Source organism: Betta splendens, chromosome 16 (assembly GCF_900634795.4).
Source record: "Betta splendens chromosome 16, fBetSpl5.4, whole genome shotgun sequence".
Taxonomy (NCBI): domain Eukaryota; kingdom Metazoa; phylum Chordata; class Actinopteri; order Anabantiformes; family Osphronemidae; genus Betta; species Betta splendens.
This window is the reverse complement of record NC_040896.2, coordinates 19,803,680-19,830,114: the sequence shown is the minus strand read 5'-3', so window position 1 is coordinate 19,830,114 and position 26,435 is coordinate 19,803,680. Positions and strand designations below refer to the sequence as shown.

At 44.8% G+C, this 26,435-nt stretch overlaps 2 protein-coding genes across 3 annotated transcripts; both read left to right on the top strand.

The window, feature by feature from the left end:
* The first annotated feature begins 1,260 nt into the window (after positions 1-1,260).
* On the top strand, positions 1,261-15,672 carry ibtk (inhibitor of Bruton agammaglobulinemia tyrosine kinase). 2 transcript variants are annotated; one of them, XM_041067805.2, is made up of 30 exons: positions 1,261-1,417; positions 2,236-2,337; positions 2,706-3,085; positions 3,452-3,548; positions 3,783-3,907; positions 5,174-5,284; positions 5,653-5,823; positions 5,899-6,016; positions 6,102-6,282; positions 6,797-6,920; positions 7,244-7,421; positions 7,515-7,668; positions 8,153-8,537; positions 8,676-8,932; positions 9,027-9,113; positions 9,195-9,277; positions 9,487-9,524; positions 9,618-9,714; positions 9,864-9,965; positions 11,043-11,160; positions 11,356-11,416; positions 11,501-11,628; positions 11,798-11,910; positions 12,022-12,182; positions 12,336-12,454; positions 12,593-12,691; positions 12,794-12,949; positions 13,099-13,284; positions 14,719-14,851; positions 15,174-15,672. In XM_041067805.2, the coding sequence occupies exons 3-30, from the start codon at positions 2,762-2,764 to the stop codon at positions 15,297-15,299; spliced, it is 4,032 nt and encodes a 1,343-aa protein (XP_040923739.1). In that variant the 5' UTR covers positions 1,261-1,417; positions 2,236-2,337; positions 2,706-2,761; the 3' UTR covers positions 15,300-15,672. The 2 variants fall into 2 exon arrangements, with proteins under 2 accessions (XP_040923739.1, XP_028985270.1); XM_029129437.3 differs by having other exon boundaries at positions 2,236-3,085.
* A 5,843-nt stretch (positions 15,673-21,515) lies between these two features.
* Positions 21,516-26,219, top strand: tent5aa (terminal nucleotidyltransferase 5Aa). The gene is made up of 2 exons (XM_029130180.3): positions 21,516-22,555; positions 23,014-26,219. The coding sequence occupies exons 1-2, from the start codon at positions 22,130-22,132 to the stop codon at positions 23,791-23,793; spliced, it is 1,206 nt and encodes a 401-aa protein (XP_028986013.1). The 5' UTR covers positions 21,516-22,129; the 3' UTR covers positions 23,794-26,219.
* Positions 26,220-26,435: the final 216 nt, after the last annotated feature.

Here is a 26,435-nt window from a genome sequence, read left to right as displayed (position 1 = left end):
ACACAGTGCTGCTGGTGCAACATATTTCGAATGCTACCAATCATTATAGCATATTCATCTAAGCTTAAATTTGAGACATCTTAATGTGATATCCCCTGCTTGTTTTGCTCATTTGACCTGTAGCTTAGTAGGGGCTGCTGTGAATTTGAGCCTAGGGGCTCGGTGCCCAGGGACCTCGGGGTCCTAGAGGAAGCTCCAGTGACGTCCCAAACAATGAGAGGGACAATTAGTTTCACAACCCAAGATGAGGGATGAGGTTATATTGTAGCAACGAATAGAACTTGTTTGGTATTTCTGTGATCAGAGCTTCATCAAAGTCAAAACACAATATTTCCAAGGTGATTAAACACAAACAGCGATGATCTTCCATTTCGACATGTCCGTTAAACAGACGTGCACTGTATGTCAGACTTTATAAATATAAATGTTCTGGTACTGTGGCTTCACTTTATGAAAGTAGCCACTCCAAAGCTACAACACAAGCTGCTCTGTGGGGTGAAAAGCATGGTATGCATGGCAGGACAGCACAGGGAAGACTATTGTTCCCCCAACAAAACATTGCAGAATGTCTGAAGTTTGCCAATGACCACCTTGACACTCACAACACTACTGGGAAAATGTCTTGTGGCTAGATGAACAAAGGTAGAATTGTGTGGCAAACACACACTGAACTTTATATGGTGGAAAAACAAAGCCACATAAAGTACCTGTAGGAAAAATCATCACACAGTGAAATGTAGACCTGGAAGACCTGCAGCTCAAGCTTAGAGAAAACATCAGTCTGAAAGTAAATCTACTACATGACGGCTTGGTTGACATTAAATCTTCTTTTTGGTGTGGTTTCAGTCAGAGCAGGAAGCAAATTCAGTGACATTAAGAAAATTGATTACACCAGAGCAGTCTTAATACAGGTGAAGTCAAACTGTTCTGTAAAGAAAATCATTTTCTATTTGTGCAAATCTAAGCTCCAGGCTCACAAAGCTCACTCAAGTCCCACGTTCACTTCTGTATTTCTGTGTTTTAACAGCTTTAAACAGCTTCAGCTTACACAAATGAAGCACAACACCCTCGCTATCATATCCTACATTGTAAACTGCTAATATTTCATAATTATGCCTATATTTAATGGTAATAACAAATAAATACAGTTTCCCTTGAGATCATAGAAATAGCAATAGCGCCTTATGAGCAGCGCTAACGCCCCTTCCTTTCAACCAATAGGATGTTGGTATGCACATCGCCTGACCAATCAGAAGTCTCGACACTACTAAGAGTTTTTACCTAACCTGCAGGCTCCTATCTAAAATTACAGCAGTAAATAAACCGCTGTCGTTCTTTATTTGTAGTAATGACACAGTGGATGTACGCCGTTGATGCTACTTTGCCCATATCCTCTGTTTCCTTTAACTAACAGAAGGTAAGGCATTATACTACGCTGATTTACCCGAGCAGTACAGCGTTTTAACGGTGGCTTTCGGTGATGTGTCATTGAAGCTAATGCTAGCTGGCGAGTACTGCACAGCTAGCCAACTAACATTACATTTGGCAGCCTGTCAAATGTACACAAATTTAAACCCCTTTTAGATACATTTGCCGCACTTGTGTGTAATGTTTATTTTAAATCATAATCATTAAATTATAAGCTTCTGCACAGAGTGTTAGCATTGCGATGTTAAACAGATATGTAGCGTTAGCTGTACGGGAATAGTTATGCAGTCCTCTTGTATTAAGAGTACCATAAACGTAATGTCAGTTATTGCTTCGTATTGGCTTAAAAGCCACAGTTCTGACACACAGAACACAATATTTAGTAAAATAGAGTTGAGCCCAAACTCAAAAGTAGCGTTAAAGTTAGGACTAATGGCTGCAGGCTAGCGTTAACATGGCCTGCTACATAATTCTGCTAAAGTGTTGGACAACATTTACGAACTTCCATATTTACGTCAGCGCTCTTTGCCAATAAAATATTAGCATTATGCAAATTATATATGCAAAGTTCGAATTTCAATATCTTTATCTCTGTTGAGCTGTCAGGCAGAGCAGTCGACTGAGGGGATGTCAGCTACTGAGGGCTGTTAAGAAGCTAAATTTGCTCTGACCTTTGCACTTGTGGATCTCGTTTTGCTCGTTTCTGCATCAAGCTGCGTTTGGACAATGCTGCTGCATATGCATTATCATGCAACGTGTGAATAAGGGGCACGCTGTTAATCCTTCTGCCTCTCTGCTTTTCCCCAGGGACACTGTACAATTATGGCGTTTTGAGAAGGAAAGTGAGAGTTTTGGGGGGAAAGGGGGCCTTTCCCCTCAAGTTTGATGGTTAGACTGCTGGAAGAGAAGGTCAGAGGGTTGGTGAAATCGTTGCCTTTTGCAAATTATTAGATAAAAACTATTTTTTCAAACCTTTAAATGTACAATTTTGTAAAAAAAATTAAGATGTTTGATATTTATTGAATTCTTAATGCATTTATATACTGTAAGCACCTTATTTTGTGTTCACTTTTTGGTCAAAATGGTGGATTGAAACAAAGTCACACAAAGGCTCTGGAGTTGCTAGGGTGCAGTGGAACCTCAACACAGGCACAATTCTAGCGCTCCAAACCATCTTGCGCAGTGGCAACACAAGATTTTGCTTAATGTTTTTAGTTTGCTACCTCACATCGTATTGCTTTTGAGTTTGATTGCAATTTTGGGTGGTGGGCTGCCAGAAAGACTTCATGATACATTAGGAAGGAGGGTCACTGAAGATTCTGCAGAGGTCAGGATGAGTCTGGCTAAACCAGACTGCACCCCAAAATGCCGCTCACAGCAGCACGCAGAGCAGGTGATAGCAGCGTTAACGGGCGGCTCTGAGGGGCATCTGCGGGCGTTCCTGACATCACACTGCCATAATGCAACCACCCTGCGGGACACCTTCGGTCGCACAGCCCTGCACTTGGCAGCTTCAGTGGGGAAGAAGGAACTGCTGGAGTGGCTGTTGGTGAATAAGAACGCGGACGTCACAGTGAGAGACAAAGAATCTGGCTGGACTGCTTTGCACCGTAGTGCATTCTATGGGCAGATCCACTGTCTCATATCGCTAGTTAAGGTACGGTCACATCAGAACTCAATTAGAACCCTTTACACTTAACATACTTGCATATGTAGATTAAATTTTAAATTGATTAAGTTCCAACTTAGCAATCTACACTCAACATGTCGTTACAAAGTAACGATTCTTGAAAATTTTTATATTATACATCACATAAACAAACATCAAATAAAGGAAATGTATTTGCTTTGAAGTGGTCATATTAAACTTTATGTGGTCTGATATAACATGCATTAACCTAATAGGTGCATACGTATGTTGCCATACCCCCCAAGAAGAATTAAACCAAATGATTCCAGTTTGCGTACTCCAGTTGTTTTACACAGGGGACGATTAAATAATTTCTTCTTGTTTGTGTTTCAGCATGGTGGACTTGTCTCTACTCAGGACAAGGAGGGTCTCTCTGTTCTGGACCTTACAATGAAGGACCGGCCAACACATGTTGTGTTTAAAAACAGTGGTGAGAAAGCTCCTGGCCTTTTTTTATTAAGAATAAATTTGCTGTGATCTTCCCTGTTTGTGATGCATTCACATGTTTTCTCTGTTAAAACACATCCCTTTTTAAAACTTCAAAACGTGTCTGGCCAAGGGACATTTGGAGATGTAAATAACACATTGTAAATAAACAAGAGTTTTAACTTATGTAAAGGGTGCCATGACTACTGTGTACCCAAAACTGTTCTCCCTCTCATAGATCCAACTGAAGTATACACATGGGGAAATAATACTAATTTCACTCTGGGCCATGGTAATCAGGAGAGCCGCCAGCACCCTGAGCTTGTGGATGTGTTTGCCAGGACTGGAGTTTACATAAAGCAGGTAGCCTAACAACTCAGAGGTTCTTTCTCCCCAGGGAAGCATCAACGTTTTTCACACCGTAAAGGGCTTTCAGACTTGCATTTGTCTCCTTCACACCAGTAATGGCCTCATGTTTTAACTCTGAGCCAACATGTTACATAAAAAAAGCCACATGGGTACTGGAGATAAGGAGCGCCACCTGGGTAAATCAGCAAAACAGTCCCTCCCCAGAGACCTGTATTATGCCCCCTCCTCCTCAGGGTACATCAGCAAATTCTAGAAGATGTAGATGTTTTAGAAATTCATCCCATTAACTTGAAATAATAATATAACAATCAATTATTGAGCATTATAATCCTATTCCACACGTTGTTGTTTGTAACCTTAGTTTGAGATAAAGAAGAAATGGTACACATATTTGGTGCGTCAGATGTGGACCGATAAGCTTTCTCTTCTTCTGAGTAGCGTTCATTTGTGACATTGTTTATGCATGGTTAAACTGCTGTCAAACTTTGCCAGCCAGGCTACAGTTTTGTGCACTTTGGCTGCTCCTAGTGTGATTAATATAGCTGCTGGCACCGGTGCAGCTACCCTCAGTGTTGTATCTATACACCATGCACTAGTTGTAGCAGATTAGGTAATGCAGAATGGCCATGTAAGATATGTTGTCTCATTTTGAATTTGTCGTTTTCATTGAGACTTTGCATTTAAAAGCTGGTTTGTGTCTGTGTTGTGTACACTATTTAAAGAAGAATCCCTGTGTTTGAGGTGTTTCCTGACCTGCAGGACGTGCCATGTAGAGTCATTTCATAAAGCATAGCGGCGGACAGGTCATGGATCCTATTTCATGACCACACAATGACCCAGTGGTACTCCATATTGTCTTTGTTCTCGTAGGCCAATCCAGCAGGTGCCAGAGGTTAAATATTAATTCCACAATGACATGTTCTTAATTAAATGAACTGCACTGGTGTGTATGCATGTGTATGAATGTCCACATCAATGTGATACTTGAGGAAACATCCCTGCACTCGATTGGAGGCTTGATGGGAGCAATGTATTAGTAATGATGTTTGCTTTTCCACTTGGCCTTTATTGGCATAGTGTTTTACTATGACAACAAGACGCTTTGGCTGAGCATATGGAAAATGATGAATTGCAGCTTTTACTTTGAGGTCAAAATTATATTGACAAGAGCCCAATTACCTCAGACATTTAAAATAATTGCATATATCTAATTTCATAATTACCCTCGGTTATATATCCCTCCTCCTGTTCTCTGTGCAGGTGGTTCTGTGCAAGTTCCACTCTGTGTTCCTATCTCAGAAAGGCCAGGTGTTTACGTGTGGACATGGACAAGGAGGACGGCTTGGCCATGGGGATGAGCAGACCTATCTGGTGAGATTTGTTACAGGGCACCATCTGATTAAATGCTGTGTGCACTCGTCTCCTAAATTTAATTTTAACATTCAGTTGTGTTAAAATAAAAATTTAAAAAATGCTGAAGCAGACTGTATCTCTGCCGACCGAACGAGTGTGAATAGTAAAGTACAATTTTCTGAACTTCCTCGGAAAATCCATTAATTAGTTGCATGCTTTCACATTAGGTTAATAGAGAAAGTAACAGATGAGATCAAAATATAATTAGGTTTTTCTGCAGGTAAATGATCATGCCATTAAACTCCCAGTATGAAAGGCTATTCAATCATCGTGTATGTTTTTTTTCCAGTCATCGCTATTCTTTACCTTCTTATTCCTGTTCTCAGATTCCTCGAATGGTAGAGGGTCTGATGTCCCACCACTGCTCCCAGGTGGCAGCAGCCAAAGATCACACAGTGGTGCTGACAGAGGAAGGCTATGTGTACGCGTTTGGCCTCAACACCTTCAACCAGCTGGGTCTGGCTCCTCCACCTGCTGCTGCACATGTGCCTAAACAGGTACGACTAGCGCGAATATGTGATTTGGTTGTGTGAAATGACATAGTTTAATGACCAAATTATATGTGTTTGTAGGTTTTCTCCAAGATGCTCAAGGGCAGGACAGTGATTGGAGTAGCAGCAGGAAGGTTCCACACAGTGCTGTGGACCAGAGAAGCTGTGTACACAATGGGACTCAATGGAGGCCAGCTAGGTACTGTACATTTCCATAGAGTAAAGCATTAAATATTGCAATACACCACAGTATATTTTGTACTTCATTGTAATTTGATCTCCAGGTTACCTACTGGATCCTAATGGGGAGAAGTGTGTGATAGCTCCCCGGCAGGTCTCTGCCCTGCACCACAAGGATGTCACTATAGCAATGGCTGCAGCTAGTGACGGCGCAACGGTGGTTGTGTCTGAGAAAGGAGACGTCTACCTGTTGGCTGACTACCAGTGCAGGAAAATGGCTTCAAGGTTAATAAAACAGCAGGGCTACTGAGTTCTAAGGAAGGAACCTTTTTTTTTCTTAAACATCACATTGTAAAGTCATTTAGGAACACTCTGGAAACTTTAAATTCATTACACGTTTCTCTTTAGCATTATCCCCAAATGTACTTAGAGCAGAAGAACAGGAGCTGTCACTTCTGCCTCACCTCTGCCATTCTCATTGGGCTGTGTCTAAGTTTAGTTTATTTATATAGTGTCGGTTTACAACATCTCAAGGCAATTTACAAAGTTTTTGTTGCACAATGGTGTTAATAAACTACATTGTTTCTTGTGGAAAAAAGTAGCAGAAGCTTGATGCTGTACGTGTCTTCAGAGGTCTTCTGCAATTTGAATCAGGGGTCTGGAATGCCTGTTGAAACAGTTACGGAGTTGGCTGAGGAATATGTGTGGATATCATCATCAAAGGGACTGGCATGTGCTGATTTTACACAACATAGCACAAAATGGGTTATAATTCATTTTAACTTTTCATCGTGCGCAGGCAGCTCAACATCAAGAAGGTTCTGGTCAGCGGTGGCAGTCTGGATCATCGTGTGGATCCACAGATCCTGAGTGAGGGAGGAGGTGGAAAGGTGGCCATTTTAGCATTGGATGAAGCTGGAAGGGTGAGTATATGAGAAACGGTTTATTTGTTACTTAAGCCTATCAAGGGGGAAAACATTACTGCAGAAGTTTGCTTAAATGAGTTTTAAAATGATAAAAGTTTGGATTATTTAACTTCCGTCTAGTTTCTAAACATTTGCACATAGAGGAAATGCATAACGCTGGTATTTTTAACCTTAACCACTTTTTTCTGTCCAGTTATGTAACCTGTGGTATAGACGGTTACACAATACAGTGCAGAGTCGAGTCTGTATGGTGGCCTAATACTTGTCAGTGCAAGTTTTATTAAATCTGCCCCCTCTTGCATTTTTCCCCTCGCTGTCAGGTGTTTTGCTGGCGTTCCTCCGGCAGCGCAGTGAGACAGTGCCGGTGGGCGTACGGACGTCAGGTTTTCATGTCGGACATAGCGCTCAGCAAAAACAGCATGATGTTTGTGACTCAGGAAGGGGAGGGCTTTAGTGGAGTGTGGGCCGGCGAGTATAAGAAGTATGGGGAAAAGAAAGGTGAGCAGTATAGGGCTTTGCCTTTGATTTGTACCAGTAATCGGTACATAACGTGGTTTAGCAGTTTTGTAATTGTAAGGTTTGATTTTGCAGATGACGGTGTGGAGGTTTGTGGCCATTCAGATGCTGTGACGGTGTACGAGCGAATTCGCCTCGAAAAGCTCCACCATGTCCACAGAGCTGTCAGCATCACCATAGATTCAAAAGGCCGGAACTTTGGAGCTCTTCAGGCCGACCCCAAAACATAGTAGGATGCTCACATTTTGACCTGAAGCCTAAACAAATGCTTTATGTATAAAGTGTGTGTTTAGACAATCTGTAGGAGCTTTTCAATGCAGAGTGATAATTATCAGAAGGCAAGGGGTACATTTAATACCATTAAAACATGTGTAAAAAAACAAAACCACCAGAATTAAGTTAAAGCAGTGGAGATACCCTTTCGTACACAAGGAAATACTGTGTGAGGCAAGTATAAAGGATGAGAGACGATACAGAAAGGAAACAAGCTTCATAGTGGGTCAAGAGAGACAGGACAATTACAGTATTCCTACAACTATCTATGCTGACAGAGAAGCGACTGTGAAACGCTTCCACTGAATTAACACACATGACAAGACAAGCATAAATAATGCTGTGTGTGTGAGTGTGTACTGTAAGAGTGTGTGTGGGATCTTGATGTGTACAGTACTTTTTTCCATGAATGACATGTCTGTCCTGCATTTTCCATCCAGCTTGTATGAGATTCCCAGCATTTCTCCGTCCTGTTTCTCCCAACACTTTCGGAGCCTTCTGGATGAGGCGGACGAGACCGACAGCATCCACGATGTGACGCTCCAGGCCGGCGATCGCACCTTTCCAACTCATAAGTACATCCTGTCCATGAGGTCCGATTTTTTTCGGAAACAGTTCATGTACAAGCATTGTGGCAATGATGAGGAACTGGATAAGGAAGTGAGGAAGAGCGAGGATGCTGTGGGCTGTGATCTACTCATTTTGGATAAAGTTCCACCGGACATGCTGGAACACGCTCTGCAGTTCATCTACACTGACTCGTGTGAGATGCTGGTCCATGGAGCCCGGCCAAGAGTTTCCGGAACCCTGATGGGGCTCAACCAGGTAAGGGCTAGAAAATGAATAAGGCCATAAATGGCAATCAAACTGTCATATAACAGTATATGCACAATACAGCTACCATGTCAGTAATTGTGGTGGTTAATTCATGGTGAATGCGTTGGTCTCTGTTGCCTCGGCCAGGACTCGGAGCAGGAGAAGCTTATCAGCAGCCTGCAGGACTTGGGACTGAGGGGTCGCTCAGCCTTCGAGGTGTACCACTCCCTTCCCCTTGCCACTAAAGGAACTGGAGACAAGGCCAAGAGCAAGGGCTCCAAGCCTGGCAAGAAGGGGAAAGGAGGCAAAGCTGACAGGGCTGAAGGCAACGAGGGCGGTGTCAGTCCTGTGAAGAGCTTACAGACTATTGCAAAAAAGCTGGGCCTGGGCAACCTGTCTGCACGGTGAGAGGCCAAGCGGACTCTGGACCCTGATGCAAAATCAGACTTCATTTCATTTCCTTTTTAATCATTCTTTTTTTTTTTTATTGCCCGACAGCCTTGATGGAGTCAAATATGAAAATGGAATGATCAAAGTTGTTAACAAGAAGACTGGCCACAAGCCTAAATTCTACCAGAAAAAATGGTGGGTGCCAACGTCGCTAACTAATTTTGCAAATAATGAAATTGCAGATTTTGTGACTTGGTTCTTTCTGTGTCTGTACAGCTCATATCTGTGTGATGTTACTCTGAAATCCGAAGATGGGAAGGAGTTCCCTTGTCACAAAAGTGTCCTTTGTGCAAGACTAGGTAACATGGACGAGTGAACAAATCGAGAATGATGAAACACACACACAGTTTGCAGTATTGGCCCTTTAGTACAGTATCACTAAGGAACTCTAGCCTGTTGCGTTTTGTATTTATGTTTTTTTCAGTTAGTTCCTATTTGCTCGCTAAATAGAAGAACTTCCCACTAGATAGCTGCTGAACTTATATATTTTATTGTCTCTTCCCTGTAGAATACTTCAATAGTATGCTTGGAAACCCTTGGATTGAGGTATGCTTTGTTTTAGGTTCTTCATTCTTTCTAAGGTTGATGAAATCCTCTGGCTATAAAAATACGGTGGACAATAATTCACTTCCTTTTCAGGCCACGTCCTGTTCTGCCCTGGAGATGCCTACTAGCTCAGAGATCCTGCAAGTCATCCTCGAGTACATTTACACAGACGAGGCTCCTACAATTAAAGGTAGCGTCCCAAGTGTTTCTGCACGCTGAAACATTTAGCTAAGCTCATAATGTGTCATTAATGAGCCCTTGTTTTCATGAAATTCATAACAGATGTTGAAGTGTTTGTACTAACAATGTGGGCACTTGTTCTCTTCTTTTGCGTGACAGAGTCTCTGAATGTGGAGTTTGTTTGCAACGTATTGGTTGTAGCCGACCAGCTGCTCATCACACGACTGAAGGAGATGTGCGAGGTCGTCATCACAGAGAACTGTATGTTGTATTTGTCTTAGAACTGCCCCCTTTTCTTTTTTTTAGCTTTTTATTTTCTGCGCTTTTTAAATTTTACTAGCTTTCATTTACTCAGTGTTGTATTAATTTCATGTGCCAGGTAATTGATTAAAAAGTTTAATTATGCTCACAACACTGTTTATTGTAAAGCCTGATACTGATGGGGTAAATCCAGATTTTGTATCGAGTGGACAAAGGTGGTAGATTCTGTGTGTAAATGTCCACCTAGCTTTAAAAGGCATCTTACAGATGTGGCAGGACTAAAGTTGAGATGCCTTGACGGGATCACGCAATAATCATTTTTATGATCAGAAATGTAGAAATGTATCGAGTTCTCACCTTCTCTAAAATATCAGATTTGACTTGCAAAGTTTGTTTACTGGGCAAGTTCCAGTGTTTCCACAACAAATAGTCCATTGGTCCATTCACCTGTGTGAGCCAACCCATAGATATCTGACCAATTATTTGATATTAATGCAAACATTACGAGCTTACAAGAGACTTGAGCTACAGTGTTTGTGCTTGCTTTTATTGTTTACCGATTAGACGCTGATCATTTAGCGCTTTGTGGTTGGAATGTTAAACAGGTCTGATCATCACTTACTAACCTTACTCAGTAATTTAAAGTAATTCCATGGGCAGGCGAACATATTACAGTACGTCTATTACTACTATATATACGGCATCTTTATTGCAGACATGTTATAAATAAAATGTTGTCACCTCTGCCCGTATTTGGTTTAATAGTTAAATAGAAGTTAGATATTCCCTCAAGCCAGTAAAACCGATGTAAATGCTTGGGAAATCTCACTGTCCAGTGTTTCCCCTAGGATCATGGCTTTGGGTGGCTTTACGTTATATTATACGTTATATAATATAAAGTGTATAACAATATATTAAAACCTCTGTACAATACAGTAAATAGTACAAGTACAATATAATAAAAAGGTTATAACAGTTTATAATAAGAAGTGGCAGTTAAAGATCATTAGACACAACTGCATCATTTAAATGACTCTTTCAAGTTGCCAGTGAAAGTGTTGTCCTTCCTCTCCTCAGTGACGCTGAAGAATGCTGCCAAGCTGCTAGAGTTCTCCGCCATGTACAACGCAGAGCAGCTAAAACTTTCCTGTCTCCAGTTTATCGTGCTCAACATGGCTGCCCTGTTGGAGTCAAGGTGAGATATAGAATAATCTATCTATAATCTATAATAAAGACACAATAATAAAAGTTTTATTCATATTTTCATTTGGATGATACTTAAAGAAAACAACATACTGCAGGAAAAGTTCTGACTTCAGTAGAAGGATAAATAAATCTATGCTTTCACATATGTATCTTTGTTTGCCCATTTGTTTTGTGTTGCCCTCAGAGCTTTGGATATTCTTAGTGACGAAGTGCTCATGGAGCTTTCTGCAGCCTACAAGAGGATGGTGAGTCACCCCCCACCTTTAGAAACATGCCAGTGTACAACATCACAAGTTGTAAAGTTCTTTGTTTGTTTTGTTATAAATCAGATCCCAGCCATGCAAAAGAGAGTTATCACCCCATACCCTGGTGCTCCAGATCTCAGTGTGTATGAGGATGAGGATTTGGATGCTGTGTTCAGTCCCAAACCGGAGACAGAGCTGGATCACTCCTGCAGGTACACAAACAGAACCCTTTAGTATGTTCATATTCACTGTTACTGTGGTCTTATTTGGTTTACCAGGATGTAATATTTCTGTTAGACTGAATTACATAGTTTCTCATTAAGAGCCGACTGCGAAACATTAGCAGTTCAGTATATACACCATATCATGTCATTTCTCCAGAGAAATCCTGTTAAAGAAGGCCAAGATGAAGGCTAAGAAGAAATCACGGCGACGCTCTGACAGCTCAGGAGGTTACACTTTGTTGGATATCATCCAGAGCCCCCCTGCTACAGGTACACACTCTATATAAAATAAACAGGGTTCAATGTTTTGATATATCTTACCATTACAGGCTGCTTTTACAAATATGACAAATCACAGGCATGTTTATCTGACTGCCACAGTGTCTGTCCTCTCCGTGGTCTCGCCGTGTCTGGTGAAGTCCGGCAAGGCAAACTCGACGGAGTCGCTGCAGGAGCTGCTCACGTCTGACTCAGAGGGCAGCACCATGGGCGTGGGAAGTCCGCGATATATGGAGTCGCCCGTCTTCCATGACAGATCTGAGGTTGAGATTAAAACAACAAATACTTTAGTTGTACTTTAGTTACCTGTTGGTAATTGTTTTCATGAGTTTTAGGTGAAAAGTAGCTACATAACAATTCACGTCAAGATTATACTGACCACATGAATTGGATCATACTGTTCTTATTACCTGTAGGATGAGAAGGTTTTCAGTGTGAGGCTGAAGACTCCACCAAACACCCCAATCTCCCTGAAAAACACCTTTCCAACTCCACCGGACTCTGCTCCACAAACCATCCCCAAGAGCCTTCCATGGTAAAAGTCAATTAACAGATCATACCTGTGAAAACATTGTTTGCTTTCTATTATTTGCTTCTTTTGTCTTTATACTTATAAACCTGGATTTCCTCTGCAACCATTATGTTTTCCTCTTTTAATCTTTACTGTCTGCAGTCCTGTTCATCCACCCCCAGTCCTGGACCTGAGAACTATAATGGACATGGAAGCCAACTCTGTTCAGACCATGGGAGCCACTCCTAAAAGCCCTGGGAGGTATTAGAGGCCATTTTATTTTACATTAACTAGTTTAACAGGAGATCAGGCACGTGGACAGTACCAATGTTGTTAACTACATACATGTCCCTTTGTGTGCAGCATCATTACCAGCATCAAGCACTCGCATGTTCCCACTAAGCTCTCCCAGAAGCAGAGAAAGATGTTGGCCATGGCTAACAAGGAGGCCAGTGTGGAGACCACCTCTGCTAAATCGGCCCCCGCAGGCACTCCATCCAAGAGCAGTGGAAAGACCTGGTGAGTAAGGCCCACATGTGAAGACGAGTGTCCACTGCTCGCAACTATCATGAGATCATCTGGAGAACATACTGTATCAAGGTGAACTGGGCATAAGTGACTTTTATTGTGATGTCTGAGTTGCTCTGTCTTGTTGTTTCTCTCTGCAGGGCAACAACAGTCAACTCCCCACCATCCTCATACTCATTTCGGGCTCTGCTGGAGGAGGAGGAGAACCGGCTAACCAAAGAAGGGACACAGAGAGGCCAAGGTGCACAGGGATCGCCTGTCCCCGCTGCTGCCCGGAAGGTCACGTTCAAGGACGGTGACTGCAGCGAGCCAGAGAGACCCACTGGGTGAGTAGAGAAAGACACGTAAGCCAGGAGAACCACTTCACTTCTATACTGCTGTTTCCCACTTGGTGGCAGTGTTGACGTGTCCACTGACAGGATGTAAGACACACAAACGGCTGCTTTCAACAAACACTTTATATACATGATGGCCCATCAACTCTACTTTTTTATTTCTAAGTAGGTCCACTATAATTCCTAATTACTGACTAATTAAATAATTTACTGACTTAAATTAAATGTGTGTTTACAGGCTTGTAAATTCCTTTTTTCATTTCAACAGTTTATGAATAGAAATCAAATGCACATCACAAACAAACAACATGACAAAATACTGAAACATACATGTGTGTGTGAACAACTTACTGTACCAAAGATGTCGTGTAGTTAGAGAGTTTCAGAGAGACACAGGGTTCTGGACTGAGTGAGGAGAAGAGCTCAGAATGACCCAGTACAGCTGGGATGACCTGACCATGGACACTGAGTCACAGTGACCTTTTAAAGCATCCTGAGACAGCTGGACAAACACGGTACACATGCTTGTAGTACTTTGAGAGAACTTCATCTCAAGCTCATGTCTTTACCATTCATGGTGTACACACACACAAGCCAAGCTCTGGTCCATTAAAATATATTCCTTGTTTCCTAGGCAGCAAATATGACTGGTCATTTTAATTCTCAGTCAGACCAAACCCAGCATACCTGGAATGGCAAAAATTTATTTTTAGAGTCACACAATGGTTAATATATGATTAATCTCACGGAAACATTTAAGATGAACCTCTTTATCATCATGCTTTCTCGGTTACTTCTGGCAAAGCAAGCCTGTGTCTTATCTGACATAATGCTTCTGTTGCCATTTTTTTACTCGTGCTTTGGTCTGCCGCGGTTCTAGCCAACTTCTCCGTGGATGTGGAACCGCTGTGAGTCAGTCCGGTGAAGCTGGTGATGGTAATCAGAATTGACGAGGGCGTCCCTGGTGTCAAAATGGATTGCGCTGAACAGGGAGCTGGTTTCAGGTTCCTCTTGGTATTTGGATGAGCTGAGCAGAGTTCTGGGCTCAGGAAGTAGCAGCAGTATCGTACATTCTGTCTCTCTCATCCTGGACTTAGTTTCCAGGTTTAATATAGGTGTTTTTGTAATATTTGAGTCTTTTTAAGTCTTCTACAAAACTACAGTAAAACTTACACACTACTCACGTGGTCTGATCATAAAAATTATGCTAAACTCTCCCCATTATTGTGTGATCCCCTGTCAAAAAAAGGCATCTCAACTTGTCCTACTCCTGTTACATATGTAAGATGCCTTTTTAAAGCTAAGTGGACAGACATTTACACACAGGATCTACCACCTTTGTCCACCCTTCTACACCTTTTGTTGCTTTGACCTCTACAGCACAGTCAGGTTGTTTATCCTGTGTTGTCCGTCTCTCCCCTTTAGGCCCTGGGTGCTGGGAGCAGTGGGGAGCCCTCCTCTACCCTCCCTGGTGACCTTCGCCTCCATCGTGGAGGAGGAGAAGCAGCAGGAGGCGGCGCTCGTGCGCAGCAGAGAGAAGCCGCTTGCGCTCATCCAGGTGACGTGTCTTTGCCTGTGTGCTTACACATACACACAAAAGGGATGCATTGAGTCATTGCAGGAGTGTGTGTATGCTGGCTGGTATTTACATAATGTGCTGGTTAGATGTGAGTTGCCTCTGGTTTTCCTTTCAGGCTGTTGCCAAGCATTTGTCAGCACCTTCATGTAATTTTTCCCCCTCTGTGGTTTTCTGGTAGCTGTTATGTAAGATGGTCTTATCATTGCACTCCCACTGTCAAATTGACTCCCTCACTCTGAATGCAATGTAGTTTCGGTCACCACAACATCCCACATTTAGTCTTTTTAATCTGTCTTTCTAGATTGAAGAGCGGGCCATCCAAGACCTTCTCCTCCATTATAAGGCACATGGCAACCCTGATGAGCTGATAGTAGTTGAAAGGTCTTCCAGAGGTCCTATGGCAGCCCCGACTTGGAACAAACATTGACATTTACACGCTTAGCTGTTACATGCTACATCCTGTGAGTGAGAACATGCCCTGCCGTCAGCATCAGACCCATCAGTGTGTGATGAGAGGTACCTCGGTCTCATCCATCCACGTGGAGCTGAGTCTGAACCCAATCACTACAGTGTTAAGCTTTTGTTTTGTTACTCAACATGCTGAGCCTGGGATTACTTTGCGTGTTCTTTTGTCCCACTTGAATAAATCTGTGATGTCAACAGAAAGCAAGTCACCCAAACAAATATTGTTGCCACAGAAATAACACATTTTCTAGCCACAAAATGGGTCCAAACTAGAGTGTGTGTGCGCGTGTGTGCGCGTGTGTGCGCGTGTGTGCGCGCGTGTGCGCGCGTGTGCGCGCGTGTGTGCGCGTGTGTGCGCGTGTGTGCGCGTGTGTGCGCGTGTGTGCGCGTGTGTGCGCGTGTGTGCGCGTGTGTGCGCGTGTGTGCGCGTGTGTGCGCGTGTGTGCGCGTGTGCGGAAACAAAAAGATCGTGCGTGCGTGCGTGCGTGCGTGCGTGCGTGCGTGCGTGCGTGCGTGCGTGCGTGCGTGCGTGCGTGCGTGCGTGCGTGCGTGCGTGCGTGCGGAAACAAAAAGATCTAAATGTGACTTTAAAAAAAAGTGTGTCAAGTGCCAATTTGTCATCTATGGCAGAGCTTTCATCTTTCCTAAAGGAGTGAAGAGGGTTCTTTACCAACGCAGTTTGTTTCTTTATATTTTTATTTTCATAGCTGTTTCAGCCAATTTGCAGTGAAATGATAGTTGTACTGGAATCAGTGAGTTATTTATGCCTACTTGTCATATTTAAAGCGCATATTTTGATGCAGTGAGGGAGGTTAATGCCAAATAGTGTTGACTGCTGGGAAATGGCTTTCTAGCCTTTTAGTGCTGGTGTGCCTTTATTATTAATAACCTCATACACACAAGGTAAATAATCATTTAATTTAGACTTCTGTTCTGGAGCTGGTGTAAGCTTGTTTTGGACCACATTGTCATGTTTGTGTAGGTGTGTGTGTGTGGGGAGGGGACAGGAGGATGTGAATTAAAAACGGCATGCAATAAAATATCTCACCTGTGCAATGACCCTGTCATCTGTCCTTATTTCAGCGAATCTGCCCTGCATGTGCATAAGACCATTATCGAGTCTCAGCCTGTCATTAACTGTGATGACCCAGAGTGTGATGATTTAGGGGTTTTATTGGCTGCAATTACAGGTAGAGCATCACATCAGAAGTCAGGGACAGATGGCTCGTGGGAGAAATATTAATTACAAATTAGATTCTATTAGCCGATGCCAAGATGATACTTAAAATCAAAGAGTTGGAGAGGATGTCTCTCTTTTTCCATCGCACCAAAATTGGCCAGAGTGACACCAGCACCATCCTCACAGTCCATTTAGATTTGAGTTTTGATGCTTTAGGTAATAATATAAATGGAGGGTCACATGATTCCAGCATAATGAAGCAAGCATAAGAATCTGCCTACATGATGTTGTTCATCGTTGGTGTTCAGCTTTGAAATACATTTTGTACACATTTATCAGATTATGTTTTTATTGTGGAGTGGAGTTTGGTTTTTATTGGTCACGAACTAAGTAAAAAGGAGAATCATGTTCTATTGAGGGCCACTTAAATGGGATAAGATTTGCCTGCATTAAATGAACCATCCCTGAGCTACAGCATCATCTCTAGGAAAGAGACTTGTAGAATCTTATCACAGACACAAGAGCGCTGCCAAAGGAAGGCTGATAGACAGGATCCATTGGTCATTAAGCATCGGTTAGTATATTTCTATGTTGCCCATGGGAAATGCAGAATGAATCCTCATCGCTGCAGATCCTGCTTCTGCAGACAGCAGCTCCTTATACTGTACTGCAGCATGGGAAAGGTGCATTCCTGCTAAGGAGAAACGGTTGAGGACCGGCCCTGGCCATCAGGTCCCTCTGCCAGGCAGATGGAAAAGTCATAGGGCTGGCGTCCAGATGGTGAGGATAACTTCAGGATTAATTTGTTTATGGAGAGAAGGGGATGTGACAGACATGTCGAAGACAGAATGCCTCCTACATTCCCGCGTGCTGGTAATATTGCTAAAACAAAATGAGCGGGGTCAGAGCCGCCGTCGTCCAGCCTGGCTTTATCTGTCATCAGGCTGCTTGTCAACGTCATGTGCAAGGATCTAATTATAAATGACTCTAATGTAGTTCTCTGGGGGATTTTGTTGTCTGGGAGTGATTCAGTGGAAATAAAATGCTCACTTTCTGCATGGAGAAATTAAGTTGACACATTTTATCACACAAATCACACATTTTATGTTGAAAACTTTTTCTATGAAGGAATAAAGTCTAGATCAAGTCATGGTAATGATGTTAGTGACAGGAATTTCATTAATCTAATTGTAACTGACTCAGTGTCAGATACCTGAATGCAAGTATAGATCAATCGACCAATCAAACTTTATTTCTCTCCCCCAAAAAATTGAAGAAAATAATAAAAATAAAAATGAGAAAAGACTAATAAATAAACCATAAACATCAATCAAAAATATAGTGCACAAGGTTAATGCAGATAAACGGATACAGGATCATCAAAAAAAGTATAATTAGTATCTGTTTATTGTCTATATGTCTAAGGGGGTAAAATTGGTTGTTAATAGGTTATTTATTAATATGTCAGCAAAATTATTATATTGGGAAATTCATTCATTTCCACAGATAATAATAAATATGTGCAGCATACTGTATATAGTGAACTCAACATATGTATTCAAATCTGATGGGAAGGTGAAGCTGTGAAATATATTTAACTATAAAATAGTGTTAATAATTTAGAACAAGGATGCTGTTAGAGAAGGTTTACGCTTATGTAGAGAAGGGTTCTAGTTTATGTTCATAGAAAGTCTGAATACTTACCTTTGACTCACACTGTGTTCCTCTTCATAGTCTCAGGGTTAAAGGTTCAACTGGTCCTCTCAATCCTATTTAGCCGACATGGAGCCTGTTAGCTGCAGATTACCTGACCTCCGCGTGGCCGTCGCTCAGCTGCCAGCTTTGCAAAGATCATTAGGGCCTCGGAAAGTGTTGGTCGGTGAAAGTGTGGCTGGAGCGGGCCGGGCCTCCTGCCGTCCTGGCCGCCGCTCAGGACCGGTCCCTCCTCGTCATCGGCGTGACGGCCGAGGCCACGTGTCTCCCGCGTCGTGACGTCTGTGAGCTGCGAGAACAGGCCCGAGTTCGGTGGCGCTGGCAGCTCCGTGGCAACATTCTGTTATTAGATTAGTGTGGCACCGAGTCTCTCATCCGTCTCCTCTCAACAACGCAAATAAGCACTTTCCCCCAAAAGTTTCAAACTTTTCACTGAGCCCATAAAGACGGATGAAGACAATATGAGCGTGTCCCTGTCTTTTGTCTCATCCCTTCGTCTCGAATCGCCGCTAATACATGTTGTTACTGCGGGCGGACACACCCAGAAAGGATCCAGGCTGCAATTAAGCGTGAAGTGTCACCGATTAGAAAAGCGCGCTTTGGAACCTTTGAGGTAAAGGTGTGTCTGTTTGAGGTGGACGTCTTCCAGCAGCGGCTCGGAGGCTCCGCGTGCAGCACCGAGGCCAGTGAAGGGAATGGGAGTAGGTGTGTGACAGCACGATCTCCATGCGTCTGCAGCTTCTATCAGCCTCTCAAGTGCTTTAGCAGCAGCGTTCAGCCTTCGCCGCTCCTGGACCTGCAGGCTGTGGCATCACAACGAGCCCACATTAAGGTCGATTAGGTGAGACGGGCCTCTCTATCTCCTGCTGTGAAACACGACCGCCCCCCACTAACCTCAACCACTAATCTGCCAGATTATTCAAAGACAAACCTGCCTCATCCAACCTTTGGGATGTGGATGATACAGTAAAAAAAGGCCCAAAGCCTCTCCTCTTCACAGACCCTGCATGACCCCCGCGCCACCAACCGTGCCGTCAGCGGTGGGAGTATCTCTGCGACAGGCGGGGGTGAGTAATGGGAATTCAGCTATCTGTGTGAAGGGGAGATGAGGGTGAGGGTGGATGAGGAGACACGGGGGACGGCTGCGAGAGCTTCTTTGTTTTCTACTTGTGTCATTGCCTCGAAAATGTCTGAACCATGTGTGAGACCATCATCGAACCGCAAGCGATTCTGATTCATGCTGCTTCACATCCTTTGGTTTAGATCAGACCAGCGGCACACACAACATTGTTGTCTTCATCATCAGGTTGTTCGCTCATCATTACTGGCGCAGGGTTTAGCAAGCTGCTCCGTCCTCCCTCAATTTTTCACATTTAAACTCATTTTTGGAAACACGGACGACAGACTGAGGTTGGTTTGTTCATGGCAGTTGTCTCTGGCAAAGCTATGAAACGCTTTAGAAACATGCACACGATCAGTCGAATGGATTTTTGATCTTATATTAATAAGCTCCTTTGTAAACAGACGTGTTTATAGAGAATTAACAATATCCTCAGACAGCTGTGCTTTGGTTCCTCACACAGGCCCGTGTGTATTTTGGTGATAAACATCTCCACCATCATAACTTGACCTAGTTTCTAAATGTGACATTGAGCTGAGATAGTCGTTACGCCCGTCTGCAGCTGAACGTAGCAGCTTTGTTAATCTAAATGTTAAGCAGATGTTGGTTCTTGCACGAAGGCTTTTGTTGTGAAAATGGTACAATTCAAATGGCAAATTTCAAAATAGGCTTTTTTATTTAAACTTGAATAATAGATTTATTCCATATTTCCTCTGAGGGGAAACCACTGTCTCCCATTCTTACCACACATAACATAACAAAACACAAAGTCACAACTTATAATAAAGAAGGAAAATCCATTCTCAATGTCAACATCAGTGTCTTCGGGGCCATATTGGTAAAATGTTAGTTAGACTCGTTCCCATATTCGAATGCCAAATGTAAACAGGAGTCAAAGTCAAGTCTTTTTCAATATTAAATACTGGAAAATGCTCTAATGTGTCTAATAGTGTCATGATGCTTGAGGATATTCAGCCCCACATACTCTGATGGTTCCTGCTAGACGACAGTCGTGACCTGCAGAAAACAGCTCAGCCCAATAAATAGCAACCAACACTCTACACCTGGGAAACACATCTACGATGCTGCTCCTGGTGCATTTTAACGGTCTCATGGTTCCATGTACATTTCCAGATGTGGGATTGAATTTCAGAGACCTGCAATCAACCTGTCTGAAAGCCACCAGAGCGAAATATGAAAGCGAAGCGAAAAGCTGCAATATAAAAATGAGCTGATAGCTGCGTCTATTAAAAAAACCACGTCTTCACGCGTGAGTGTTGGTGATTCGTGTCGCTACCTGTACAATGTGACGCTACATTCAGTGTGACTGTCAGGGGCAGCAGCGTAAATGGGATAATCAGGGTTTACAGGTCTGAGGGAGAGTGGTGACGCAGGGCTTTACGCTGCCTAATGGAGCGTGCGTGACAGCCGCCCCACCCTCACACGACCGCTGCGAGTCCCTGACCCCCCGCAGGGCCCGGCCCTCGCCTCCACCGGCCCCGTCCTGCATGGACGCGCTGCTTAACCCCAGCGGGCCAGGCCAGCTTCTTAGGAACGACCAGGACCTCTGATCCGGACTTAACTAGACTTAAGTATGAGAAAACACAACAGTATTTAAAGGAGCAGAGGTGGAATTCTGTTGTTACAGAGTGATGCAGATCTTATGACCACGTAGCCTTTGATATGGGCGACGTTGACATTTCCTTTTATAGTTTGTGCAGCAAACCGTGAATGAATGCATGAGTTCATGATCCGGGAGCATCAACCGCTTAAATGATTTTTTGCGCTGGTGCAATTTTAATGTGACGTTTTAAAGGTAGTAAAGTGCTGCAGTTTTACTTCAATTCCTAAAGCGGCCAACAGGGGGCGACATGACAACGCTGAGTGACTTGTATGTGGTTGCGCATCCGCTGAATCTGAAAATAGGGTTTTATTTAAGGTTATATTGAACTTTTCTGTGCCTTTAATCTTGTTTTTTTGTTATTTAAATTATCGTGACAAGTAAACGCAGGTGGCTAAGGTTTGTTCAGGGGGGATATATTCGCTAAAGAACAACAAAGGAAGGAGCATTTTAGAGCTGGGGCTCTGGTTCATGGAGTGATACGTTCCAGGGGGATCGCAGTGAGCGGCGAAGGGGGCGGGTGCGCAGCTGACATCTTTACGCCGCGGCTAAACTCTCCTGCAGAAGCGCGCTGCGCGTCGACTGGGCAGGTAACGGTTAAGTTCCCCCACGAGAGAGGAGGAAATATGTGTCAAAGTGCGACTTGAGCGGCAGCTTATTCATGCAAAAATTATAAAATCATAGGCGTGCCTTTGGGCGATGGAGCCACAGCCGGAAAGCAAACCCCCTCCTGGATCACCAGCGACCTTCAAAGACTGCGATGCGCAGCGCTCGGACGCACTGACAGCGGCGCCGGAGCCGACGTTTTAAAAGCGCACGGAAAGAGAAGAGCAATTTAGGTCTCGGCTTCTTCTGCGACTCTGGCGACTTGGCTCCACTTCTTCTTGAACACAACCACCAGCTTGAATGCTGCGCCACCAGGGGCTGTTGCGCAGACTGGAACGCGCTTCCCACACTTTCCCTATTTACTTTTCGTTTTTGCTTTAATTTACTTTTTTTTGCGCCATCGTCAATTCTTGCGACCCCAAACCAAGGAGCCCAATGCAAGTGACGTAACAGCCGCCAAACTGCGGAGAATCTGTGCGTAAAGACGCGACCGTCGCAGGCAGCGATTCCATTTTGCGCCGTTTCCACTGAACTCGCGGACTCGTCGTCACCATGTCAGAGGACGCCAGTGTCTCCGCCACCGGCTGCGTGTCTGACGCGGGAGGCAGCAACGTCAGCGTGCTCAACTGGGAGCAAGTGCAGCGGCTGGACGCGATCCTGACGGAGACCATCCCGATCCACGGCCGGGGCAACTTCCCCACGCTGGAGATGCAGCCGCGGCAGATCGTGAAGGTGGTTCGGAGCCGGATGGAGGAGAAACACATCCACGTCCGGGACGTTCGGTTAAACGGTTCCGCGGCCAGTCACATCCTGCACGAGGATAGCGGACTGGGCTTTAAGGACCTTGACCTCATATTTTGCGCAGATATGAAAGGTGAAAGTGATTTCCAGACTGTGAAGGACATAGTTTTGGACTGTCTCCTGGACTTTTTACCCGACTGTGTGAATAAAGAGAAAATAACCCCGTTAACGTTAAAGGTACATTTACTCTGACGGCTCTGGCCGCTAGTTGTTGTCTCTGCTTCACTTGTTTACTTTTTGAAATGTTAGGATGAAAGCCTTAATTGCATTTGTGCCAGCGGTCGTTACGCGAAGCTTATGGGCAATTAGATTAGTTCAGTGATAGTAAAATGTTAGTTTTGTGCACTTAAGAGGATTGAGTTAAACCAATTTGGAAGGGATCCTGAGCTCAGCCACCTAGATCCATATCCAAGAACATTCTATGGCCTCTAATATCGGTCTCAGTAACAGTGCAGCTACGGTAACACTCATGCATATTATTAAAGAGGATTGTTACAAATAAAATCTAGTTGCATTTTGGGAAAATAAGGCCACAATGTGCATGAAGCAGCTAAGCAGTGATTGCACCTTTAAGGCTGTTAATGTTTATGCGCTCTCTCTCTCTCTCTCTCTCGTCCACTCACACTCACCAACAGGAAGCCTATGTGCAGAAGATGGTGAAGGTGTGCAACGACTCCGACCGCTGGAGCCTCATCTCCCTCTCCAACAACCGAGGGAAGAATGTGGAGCTCAAGTTCGTGGACTCCCTCCGGCGGCAGTTCGAGTTCAGCGTGGACTCCTTCCAGATCAAGCTGGACTCCCTCCTGCTGTTCTACGAGTGCTCGGAGAACCCCATGACCGGGACCTTCCACCCCACCATCGTGGGCGAGAGCGTGTACGGCCACTTCGCCGAGGCCTTGGACCACCTGCGCCACAAGATCATCTGCACTCGCAACCCGGAGGAGATCCGGGGCGGCGGCCTCCTCAAGTACTGCCACCTGCTGGTGAGGGGCTTCCGGGCCGCGTCCGAGTCGGAGATGAAGTCCCTGCAGCGCTACATGTGCTCGCGCTTCTTCATCGACTTCCCCGACATCGGCGAGCAGCAGCGCAAGCTGGAGTCCTACCTGCAGAACCACTTCGTGGGCCTGGAGGACCGCAAGTACGACTACCTGACCACCCTGCACGGCGTGGTCAACGAGAGCACCGTGTGCCTGATGGGGCACGAGCGGAGGCAGACGCTGGGCCTCATCGCCATGCTGGCGGTGCGGGTGCTGGCCGAGCAGAACGTCATCCCCAACGTGGCTAACGTCACGTGCTACTACCAGCCCGCGCCCTACGTGGCCGACGGCAACTTCAGCAACTACTACATAGCGCAGGTTCAGCCGGTGTTCGCCTGCCAGCAGCCCGCGTACTCCACTTGGCTGCCCTGTAACTGAGACGCCCCGAGGGGGGGGGGGGGGGGGGCTTGTTTGAGCAGGAGCCAGTGGTCGAGGTGCCACTTCATGCCCCACGGAGAAGGAAGGGAGGAAGGAGGGAAGGAGGGAAGGAAGAAAGGAAGGAAGGAAGGAAGGAAGGAAGGAAGGAAGGAAGGAAGGAAGGAAGGAAGAGGAGTCTTCTTTTTTATGTTTTGCATCAAAGCTTGTGTTTCGCTCATACGTTGGGTATGAATGCTGAATAAAGGACAGCTCCAGTTCGTCACATGCCCGTCCAGGTCACCGGCGTCAGGAAGAGACTGGTTTTGGTGGCTTGGAATATGGGGGCGAACACACGGGGGCCTCGGGTACGAGCAGCAGAACTGTCACGGAGCCCGGCTCAGCCCGTCCAGTTACTGCAGCCAAGCCTTCAGTGTCCACACACACACACACACACACACACACACACACACACACACACACACACACACACACACACACACACACACACACACACACACACACACACACACACACACTCTGGGTGGCATCAGAGTGGACTGAGCTTCATCAGCAGAGCCCAGGTAGTTGCCCGCTGCCGTCTCTGCTATGGATGTGGCCGTTTACAGACCAAAGATGTTTTTTTTTCATGGTTTCTAACGTTAAAACTCACTTTTGATGGGGAAACAATTTGTATATGTACAAATGTATTGTATATATACGCATTACTAAGTGCCTATTGCCTCTCAGGAGGCGAAGACAGCGATGAGAAGGCCTTTGTGAATTAGCCCACGCGGTGTTTCTAGTCAGGCACACGAGGCGCTGAGGAGGTGAATGTACGCGCGGACTCGCGCACGCAGAGTCTTTGAACATGTCCGGACGCCAAAGGGCTCCATTCACGAGTCCAGTGTGTGACTGACGTGTCGTTGCAACGTTCGCATTTCTCACGTGGATATTTTCAGACCTAAATTTGTCTCCTCTGAGTGATGTGAACATGACCTGTATCAATAGTGCTATTGTTTAGGTCTAATGGTGAAGAGTGTCAAGCATTATCAGATCATCAGCAGCAAAACTCACACACACACACACACACACACACACACACACACACACACACACACACACACACACACACACACACACACACACACACACACACACACACAGTATTTCCTGTATATTTTGTACAGCGGTGCTTTTTTTCATCTGAGAAAAAACAGATCAGAAGAAGTTGCCAGGAGAGAGAGAGGGTGAGAAAAGGCGGCGTTCACAGACACCCTGTGCTGCTCGCGCTTCCTCCTGCAGTTCAAGAATATTTGCTGACAGGCCTCAGATGACGAGACACTATTTGCTGTAGCACCCTGGCAGGGAATTCCTCAGCGGCTGCCGAAGAGCTCGAGAGCCTCACGGGGCCCGGGCTGCGCAGACGCTCTCTCTCTCTCTCTCTTCGGGGCACAGGAAATGCTGTGCCAAACGCTTTGGCGGCTCGTCCGGCTGCCCTGAAGCCTCCTGAGGCCACCGGTTTGTGTAGAACAGAGTAGGAGAGGGGAGAGAGTTATAGGAGAGGCTGCTGAAAGGCTGAGTGTTCTGGTTAAAAGGCAGGAGTGACTCAGCCTGGAGAGATGGGTGCAGCTGGTGATGGGGTTCCTGTCTCCACGGCCGCCGTGCTTCACTGTGCAAACCCACACCAGAACCAGCGCCAGCGCTGCAGCTTCTCCCATCAGGCCCTGATTTGATAAAGTTCCTTTATCGATGCTTATTAATGGTTTTGCGCTTCGTTCCACTCACACACACAGACACACACACACGTGTATATAGAAATGCTTATGATTACACGCTTCAGCTTTATCAATGCAATTAATCCTCACAAAGCAGCCTGACTGGTGATTTTAAGCTTTTACAACCAGCATCATTTCAGTAGTTTTCATACAAATATTAAATGCTCTCACAGACGAGGCGGCTCTTTCTTCTCCTCTGTTGCCTAACTCTGGCCATACGTAACCGCTCCGTTCATGTTTTCTACCCCCTCAGTGTGTCCACGTCGACGGCATCCTTTGGATTGTGCAGGCCGTGTATGTGTGTCGTCTTATTCTCAGTGAAGTCCCAGCAGCTGACCAGCTAGTGAGCTCCCGTCTGCCTGTCAGTTAGTGATTGTGCCTATCAGCTGAGATTGTGGGTTTCATGGATTGTCTCGTATGCGTATCCGTCTCTGTTCATGCAGTCTTTTGCAAATCACACTTTGAAAAAGAAAGAAAAAAGATCTTTGTCTTGTATGTATATTTTTAATGATTGTTATTTTTATAAATGTTTCAGCCACTGCGGATGTTGCAGTGCTTTTGAATCTGTGATCGGGCTTCAAAGGATATGTTCTCAATAGCTTTTTTGCTATGTTCTGTTATGTGTCCAATGGGTCAAAAGATGTTTTCATCAATAAAATTTCTTAAAAGGTTCATGCGCCTCTGATTATTTTTGCTGCACCGGTTCGGTCCAGACAGAAACCCGCTGTCAGCCATGAGAAGTTGCCCTTTTGGCTTCTTCTTTAAAAGGAGAATGACATTAGTCATTCAGCAGCTCCCTCATGGGTCCTCGGGGGGCAGGCCCCGGCCGGGGCCCGCCGGGCCCAACGGGCCCAGCCAGAAACACATCCAGAACTGACCCACTGCTGC